The sequence below is a fragment of the Pinus tabuliformis genome, chromosome J (assembly GCF_031772625.1).
Source record: "Pinus tabuliformis cultivar Carrire ecotype Pingquan chromosome J, CPIR1, whole genome shotgun sequence".
Classification (NCBI taxonomy): Eukaryota; Viridiplantae; Streptophyta; class Pinopsida; order Pinales; family Pinaceae; genus Pinus; species Pinus tabuliformis.
Window position 1 is genome coordinate 1,345,854,642 of NC_142295.1, and position 9,525 is coordinate 1,345,864,166.

The 9,525-nt window shown below is 31.4% G+C and overlaps 1 protein-coding gene across 1 annotated transcript; it reads left to right on the forward strand.

Moving 5' to 3' along the window:
- The first annotated feature begins 293 nt into the window (after positions 1-293).
- On the forward strand, positions 294-2,121 carry LOC149232363 (cytochrome P450 71AU50-like). The gene is made up of 2 exons (XM_089376473.1): positions 294-1,292; positions 1,402-2,121. Exons 1-2 carry the CDS (start codon positions 294-296, stop codon positions 2,053-2,055), a joined length of 1,653 nt encoding a protein of 550 aa, XP_089232599.1. The 3' UTR covers positions 2,056-2,121.
- The last annotated feature ends 7,404 nt before the right edge of the window (positions 2,122-9,525 follow it).

Genomic DNA, 9,525 nt, shown 5'->3' on the forward strand with positions numbered 1-9,525 from the left:
CGTGCTGCTCTGAAGACATTAAATACCCAATATATGGCTGGTTAGCTCTTTCCATCAATATTGTAGCTCTTCTTGTAATTTCACGACGAAGTTTTTATTAACTCTCCATAAAATACTTGCCCAATTTAGAAGTTGGGTATGGCGATTAACTGGGTAGATTTTTGTTGGGATTTTGTTATTTGTGCGCAGGGAGCGAATCGCGATAGTGACGTAGAGAGATTGCATTCGTGATAATGATAGAAATTTCGTATTCATAGAATCGCTATAGTGATGTAGAGAGATTGCATTTTTAAATGCTGGACGCAATTATAAATATTGTGAAACAGTTAGTGCTTTGTGTAGCTAATTGTATTGGGGGTACCTGGACGAGCAGGACAATGAAGACGGAGTTGGGATTTTGGCAGAGGCCAGTTTCGGAGAGCGCGATGTTTTATGTCGGACTCCCCACTGCTGTTATTTTCGTGGTGCTGACAGTGGCATGGAGGTTTTACTCAAGAGGAAGTAAGGAGAGGCTGCCTCCTGGCCCTTTCTCGTGGCCCATTATCGGCAATCTTCACATGCTGGGAGAGCTTCCACACCGAGCCCTGGAAGCTCTCTCTATGAAATACGGACCGCTCATGTCTGTCCGCTTCGGTTCCGCCCTCACCTTAGTCGTCTCCTCTCCAGAGATGGCCAAGGAGTTTCTCAAAACCCACGATCTGCGTTTCGCGAACAAACCTCCCTCGGCCGCTACGAAGCAATTGTCATTCAATTATGCGGACATCGCCTTTGCTCCGTATAGCCCTTACTGGAGGCACATGCGTAAATTCTGCGCTGTGGAGTTGCTGTCCCCCAAGCGCTTACAGTACTTCAGCTTTGTTAGAGAAGAGGAAGTTTCTGCGATGATTCGGTCTATTGTTAATTCAGATGACTCTCTTCCCTTAAACATCAATCAAACCATCGCATCCTTTTCGACGGCTATAAACTGCAGGACGGCCTTCGGTAGAAAGTATTCGGAGCAAGAGTTAAGAGCCTTCTCTTCAATTGTCAAAGAAACCTTTCTGTTAATGGGTTCATTTAATATTGGAGATCTTGTCCCTTATTTAGACTGGATGGACTTACAAGGTTTCAACCGTCGGATGAGGAAGGTGCATAAGGAACAAGACCAGTTGTTAGAGAAAATAATAGATGAACACGTTGACCGGAACGACCCCAACATGACAAATAATTTTGTGGATGCCTTACTTGCAGCCTCTGCAGATAAAGATAGAGAGGTTGAAATTTCGCGAAATAGCATAAAAGGAGTTCTCTTTGTAAGTTGAAATTGGTCGACATATATGGATATTATATTGAATTAGATTTAGATTGCGTTAGTGTAATTTGATACTGGAAATGTCATGATCATGCTATTGATGTTGACAGGACATGCTGGTTAGTGGCGCGGAGACAGCACCTACAGCGATAGAGTGGGGAATGTCGGAAGCGCTGAGAAATCCGCGAGTGATGAAGAAACTTCAGGACGAGCTGGAAAGTGTAGTTGGAATGGATCGCATGGTATGCGAATCTGACCTGCCTAAGCTCCTTTATTTACAAGCTGCGGTGAAAGAAACGCTTAGACTCCACCCATCGGGGCCTTTCTTGGTGCGCCACTTACCTGGCACGTCCTGCAATGTATTGGGCTACGAAATCCCGCAGAATACTAGCGTTCTCGTCAATGTTTGGGCGATTATGACGAGCCCGAAATGGTGGAAGGACGCTGAAAATTTCATGCCAGAGAGATTCATGGAGAGAGTTGGGTCTGAGGTAGATGAAAATGGAGATCAAAACTTCGCGTGCCTGCTCTTTGGAGGAGGCAGGAGAAGATGCCCTGGACAGCAAATGGGAACGCTTGTTGCAGAGTTTGGTCTAGCGCAGCTCTTGCACTGTTTCAATTGGAGACTTCCCTTCGATGACAGAAGTGCGCAAACTCAAGATCTGGATATGACTGAAAGGTTTAATGGAGTCACACTGGGCAAGGCTCGAGAACTGTGGGCTATTCCAACACCACGCCTAAAATGCATTTCGCAGGCGAAATAGAACTTCAGATTTCGAATGGAACTGTGTGGAAATAGAAGTGTTTTTATGATAAATGTATGGAAATAAAATACAGGTGAAATAGAACTCCAGATTTCGAATGAAACTGTGTGGAAATAGAAGTGTTGTTATCGTAAATGCATGGAAATAGAATGCTGGTGAAATAGAACTTCAGGCATTGTTATTTATGCTTTAATAATTTTTTTTTTATGTTTTTTTAATGGAATGAGAATTTGCGGAGGATCTGTAATTTTGATAAAATTACATAACTATTATTAATTATCATGAAATTATATAATTATCACTCAAGAAATGTGATATATTTTATTATTTTCATCATTATATACTCATTTGATATTTTAATGTTAAATTTTGATAAGTCATAATCTTCCTCTAATTGTGAAGAAAACATTCTTTCTACGTTTAATGTATTAAAACCCCTGTGCAATATGTTTACATTGAATTTAATTATGTAATTATATGCATTAATTTCAATTTGATTAATTTTATCATCTCTCATAAATGGCCTATTCCTAAAAAATTGTGCATTATAAAATAAAAATATAAATTAACATATGTATAAGTTTAACGTGCAACTTAATCTCAGTCACGTTTTTTCAAACAACTACATAGGTCATATAGCATATTTTTGAAATAAAGTGGAGATATGGATGGTATATCCCAAAAGGATACCAAAAATCTAACCTTAATTGAGCGAACACAATTAACTGAATTAGCACATTGACAATTAGAATGAGATTATTGATGTATCAAAATATGTATATTTATTGTTGTTTTAAATTATAATTGTTTTATTTTTTTATTTAGTAAATAATTTATTTTTAATTATATATATATTTGTTGTTTTTTTAATTATAATTGCTTTGTATTTTTATGTAGTAAATAATTTAATTTTAAGTAAAAAGAGATACATGTCAACTCTTATTTCAAGAGTAAAGAAGTTATGTATATCTCTTATATTAAGCTAGAAAATAGAGTATTGGAAACAACGATCTTATTTTATTTTTATATGAAAATTATGACACTTAAATACGATTTAGTAAGTATCAAGTAATACTATATTATTACTGCACTCCCTACAATGTTTTTTCAAACAATGAGGCAAAGTGCAAATTTCAATTTCATTGTGTTCTATTCTTTGAGTTTATTGTGAAGTTGAAATCCCATCAAACTAATAACTTAATAGATGGAAGCAAAGTTGCACTAATAAAATTAGAGATTTTTGTTGTGTTGAATACACTAGATAGATCTAGTATTTGATGATTGAATTCTCTCTGAGCAAGATGGTTTATGAATATTCCACTTCATCTGGGATTACCTTTGAACCATCATCAAATTTTAGTTTAAGAAACGAGCAAGGCAAAGGAGATCAAGATAAGGGGATAACTAAGGTAGGTAGTTGGACTGGGGTGGAGAGAGAGGCAAGGGTGATGCAGGCATGTTTTTGTACGCTAAGAAGTTTAGCTTCTATACAATACACCTTCTAGTCTTGTGGGAAACAAGGGATTGTGTTAATGGTTTGTTTCATATTCCTTTGAATGATGTTCTAGAGAGAATCAAGAGGAATTGAGGAGTTTTTGAAAATGTAGTGGTTGCATTCCCTTCATGTAAACCATAGAATAGTGTAAACTTTGAAACGAGAACTGAGATTATTACCCGTTTCATAGAGGTAGAAAAAAGGTGACCCTTTTTTTAAAAGTGGTGATGTAGAATACACTTTTTTTTTTTTTTTTTTCGGAGCATATTTTTTACACATTAAATTTTCTTATCTATCAAATATAAATATTTTTTTTTAAATGTTAATGATTTTCATTCTGATTTTGAAACTTGTTGATGCAACATCAACTTTTTTTTTTTCGGAGGATATTTTTTACACGGTAAATTTTCTTATCTATCAAATATAAATATTTTTTTTTTAAATGTTAATGATTTTTATGCCGATTTTGAAACTTGTTGATGCAACATCAACCTTTTTTTAGAGGGCTTATTTTTGACGCTTTAAATTTTTTAATGTACTAATCGTGGATATTTTTTTTAAATGTTACATTTTTTTGACATGTCCATTTTTTTAAAATCATGATTACTTAACAAATTTTCTAGTTGTCTTACTTTTTTTTAGATGTTGATTACTTAAAAAAACAAATATAAAAATATATATGAAAAAAGACAAAAAACTATAAAAAATATAGAAAGAAAATCATCTCATAAACCATAAAAAATTTGGAAACAAAAAGCAATTTTTTTTTTATTTGCAAGCATTAACAAAAATCTAAAAAAAATAAAAATAAAAATAAAAACAAACTAGATTAAAAAAATAGAAAATTAACCCAAAAAAATAAAAAAAACTTCTAAAATTAAATAAAAATAAAAATAAAAACAAACTAAATTAAAAAATAGAAAATTAACCCCAAAAAAATAAAAAAACCTTCTAAAATTAAGATTAAAAACATAAAAAAAAAATAAAAAAACAAAAATGTACACAAATTTATATATATATATATATATTTCAATCTCAAAAACATAAAATAAAAAAAAAAAAAAAAAAAAAACTAAAAAAATAAAAATGTACAAAAATTTATATATCTATATTTTCAATCTCACTAAAAAAATCAAAAAACTTTTAAAATTATCCAAAACCACATATTTTAAATTAAAAAAAACATTTAAAATTAAAAAAAATATATATTTTTGATTAAAAAAACATTTAAACTATTTTAAAAATTATATATATTTAAAAAACATTTAAAATCTAAAATCAGAAAATCGATTTTTGATTTTTTTTTTAAACATTTAAAATATTTTAATATATATATATATATATATATATATATATATATATATTTTATTTTATTTAACGGTTTGAGCTCACCTACCGTTGCCCGGCCGCCTAGAGCGGTGCATCACTGGAAGGCGGAGCTATAGGGCATTTAAAATTAAAAAAACAAAATATATTTTTGATTAAAAAAAACATTTAAACTATTTTAAAAACTATATATATTTAAAAAACATTTAAAATCTAAAATAAGAAAATCGATTTTTGATTTTCCATTTTAAACATTTATCGATTTTTGATTTTCCTTTTTAAACATTTAAAATATTTTAAGAATATATATGTATATTTTTTATTTAACAAAAACAAAAAAAACAGTTGAGCTCACCTACCGTTGCCCGGCCGCCTATAGCGGTGCATCACTCGAAGGCGGAGCTATAGGGCGACAGAGGCTGCATGCAGCTCCATCGCCTAGGACAGCGCCGCGAAGGGCAGTTGAGCGATGATAGGGATGCTCAACTTTTTTTTATTTTTTAAAAATAAAAATATATATATTTTTATATATTTTAATTTTTTTTTAAATCAAAAATAGATTTTCTTATTTTAAATTGTAATTATCTTTAATATATATAGAGTTTTTAAAATACTTTAAATGTTTTTATTTTTAAATCAAAAATATTTTTTGTTTTTTTTTAATTTTAAAGGGTTTTATTTTTTAAATCTAAAATATAAAATATATAGTTTTATGAAATTTTAAATGTTTTTTTTAACTATTGTTTTGTTTTTTGTTTTTTTTTTTTTTTTTTTCCTTCAGTTTAATGTTTATATATAGATTTTTTTAATTTTCATTTATTTATTTTAATTTGAGTATATTTTTGTTTTTTTGGTTTTTTTTAAACGTTTTTAATCTTAATTTTAGTAGTTTTTAATTTATTTTTGGTTTATTTTTGTTAATTTTCTATTTTTTTAATCTTGTATGTTTTTAATTTTATTTTGTTTTGCTTTGTTTATATATATATATATATATATATATATATATATATATATTTGTTAATGCTTTTTTAAATGTCTCTATTTTTACTTAACTTAATTTTATAGTTTTTTTAAATTTTGTTTTTTCCTCTTTTTCCAAATTATTTTATGGTTTATGGGATAATTTTTTTATTTTTTTTTAAATATGTTTTTCTTATTATTTATTTCTTTATGTTTCTTCATTATTTTTTCTAGTTTTTTAATTCTTATCTTTCTAGGTTATTATTTCTTTTTTAACATTTTTATGATTGATTTTTTTTTTTTTTTTTTTTTTAATATGTTTGATTTTTTTTTAGATTCTATGTGTTGTTTTTAATATATATTTCTATTTACGTTTTGTTATTTTTTTAATGTTTTTTTTTTTCATTCTTTTATTTAATTTTTATTTTTATTTTATGTCTTCATTATTATTTTGAAATTTTAATGTTTTTGAGAAATAGGATAAAATCTTTTACACCATTATTTCAAAATGTCGAAAATTTATCCTAGAAAAAAAAAATGTTATTCAAACATCACAAACTTTTATGCCATTATTTCAAAATGTTGAAAATTTACCTTCGAAAAAAAAATGTGTTATTCTAGCATCAACACTTTTCGTTTTGAGAATGTTTTTTGCACAATTTTTGCACAAAAAATTGGTTTTCACTGCCATTTTTAATTAATGTGTTGAAAATTTACCCTAGAAAAGAAAAATGTTATTCCAGCATCAACACTTTTGGTTTTCAACACTGTTATTCATATTGTTTTGGGTTTTTTTGCTACAGTTCCCGTTTTGAGTTTATAGTTCCTATCTCAAGGTTTACATTGTTATAGTAGGAAGCTGGGAGAGAGTTTCCATATGTGATTGACGATGGGATTAGAAACGACTTGGCTTCACCATTGAGCAATGGTGTTTTGAATGCCTAACGAATCCTTGTTAGAATAATTGAGGAAATTATGCAATCAAAACCAAAGGCCATTGGAGAAGGTGCAATTATTTAATAGATGTTCAAGGATTTCAAAGTGGAGGAGACATAGAGGGCATTCAGAGTGATGTTCATGGTTGTGGGTTTTAATATTATCCCATATTAAGGTTTGGTTTTACACCAAGAGACAAACTAAGAAGGATATCTTTGGCTAGGTGTTATGCTTCCAAATATTCATCTAGATCATATCTCTTTGTAGTTCTTGATGGCCCTCTTCTAGATGGTAAGCTTTTCAAATGGTGAAGGATCCCTTTGAATTATATCCCCATCATAGTATATCTAGTTGGGAGGATAATCACATTAACCTTTATTGGAGGTTATGCCACAATTAACTCTATGCTTCACGCTCTAGCTTGGGTTACCAATTTTCTTGTGGTAATCATTGTCTCCAATGTTAATTCGTGCTTGAATTGGTATAATATTTGTTAATTGTTAGTAGGCCCTAATCTATCATATGTAGGTGAAGTTTTTCTAGTTATGGTTGATCTTGGATTTCATGGAGTTGTTTCATGAGTCCTCGCAGTATAGAGAAAAAGATCCATCCTTTACTTCCAAAAATAATGTTGCTAGATTAGATGCATTCTTGTTTTGGCCAAGGTCCATATGGATGGGCTAGAGTGGGTAAGTTGCATTTGTGTGATATGTTGAGGGGAAGTATGTCGGGCATATTTTTTATGCCAAATAGATTTCCATAGATATGAACCTCCTTGTATCCATGTCCACCATGTTTTGTTGCTTACTATTGTTGCCATAGTGGAGGGATCACATAAGCATAAGCCTCCTTTCATTTTGGTCATGCAAAGTTTTTCACTTGCAACTAAGGATGTATTTTTTTCCAGGTTGGATCGTTCCTATAGGAAAGAGTGTCATAGCTTAAGGATTTATTGTAAGATTGAGGCTAGTGCAATATAATATGAGCATAGGTAGATGGGGATGGCTTGAAGGACATCCTTTAAGAGTACAGAGCATCAAACTGTGTTGAGGCAATAGAACATCCAACTAGCTAGCTTGTTGATTTTGTTTACAAGTTCCTCCCATAAGCTCCACTTGAGAGAAATATCAACCAAAAGAGCACCTATGTATTTATAGGGGATTTGGATGATATGGAAACCAAATATTTTTCTATATGTCTCTAAACAAAGGACAAAGAATTGAGAAATAAAACATGAGTCTTCATTTTGTTGATTTCCATACCTGAAGCTTGAATGAATTTTTTCAAAATGTACGTGAACTTCCTTACCTCATGGATGGTGGGAGTTCCCATACCCATTGTATAATACAAAATTTTTAGCAAGTTAAGGCACGGTTCGATCCAAATATATGAAGGCATTTGATTTTTTTTTCTGCATTACGACTACTTTGAGAGCTCTTCCTAGTCCTTCCCCAGTGAATATAAAAAGGAAAGCCAAGAGAAAGTCTCCTTGCCTTAAACATATAAAATATATAAATGGGATGGTAGAGGATATGTTTACCAGGATTACGCAAAAATATAATGATAATAAGTTTTTGATCTAGTTGATCTAATCTTGATCAAATACAAATTCTCTAAGGATGTTAGAAAGGTACTATCAATTAAGATTTTCAAAGGATTTTGAGAGATCTAATTTGACCAACATGCATAGTTGTTTTGAGAGCTTTAGGGATTAGATGGTTTCATGGGTAGTCATGATGTCATCGAGGATATGGATAGCTTCAAAACATGTAGTTTTACCTAATGAAATAAGCTTTGGAAGTATTGGTTTGAGCCGATTGACTATTACTTTGGTAATGATATTATATATGACTTTACAGAGAGTGATGGGTAGGTAACCATTGGGATCCTCCACCTTGTCCCTTCTACACAACAACACGAGGAAGGTATCATCTAGGACCTATAATATGGGGTTTGATTTTTGCTATTCTTCCACCACTTAGAAATCATTGCCTATAGTGGGCTAGCACTTTTGAAATAATTCTACAATGAAAGCATCCAGGCTAAGGACTTTGTTACTGAGAATTGCTTTGATAGTTTTGTTGGAATTATGATATAGATTTGGTACTATGACACAGGTGTTGTCCTTGATGGAAACTCACATAGGTGACAGATCATAGTTCAGGTTCACAGAATGAAGAAAGAAAGGTCTACACAGGTTCACTATATACCAAGTCGCGTATACACGCACATTCACTATATACAAAGTCGCGTATACGAAAAGGTATATGGTGAGCTCCAGTATTGCAGCAATAATGCTGCAACTCCTGGGACTCCTGTCTTTACTTTTATCAACCTGGTAGTTTGTAACAAACTTGGAAGCGACGGTGTTGTATGCACAAGTACTAGCTCTTGCCGCAGCTGTCACTTGGTCAGCTGGCACAAGTCCGCTAGGAGCTTAAGCCAACTTCTATGAGCACTTAGAAGAATCTTTTTAACTGATGGATGAAAGCTAACTTGAAGGAAGCTAATCTATTTGCGAAAAGAGATTGAAAACTGAAGAAAAACGCAAACCCTAGCAAACCCTAATTCTACCAGCTAGTCCTACTGATGCAAAGGAGAGAATGAAAACTACTAAAAGAGATGTCATTACTTCTATGAAGGTCAAATACATGTGTCTAGACTACCTCTATCTGAAGAAAACATCTTTTTGTATTTTTGACTAAGTTATTGGAATTATCATGCATGTGCTTTTAACTGGCTTGTTACTGTGC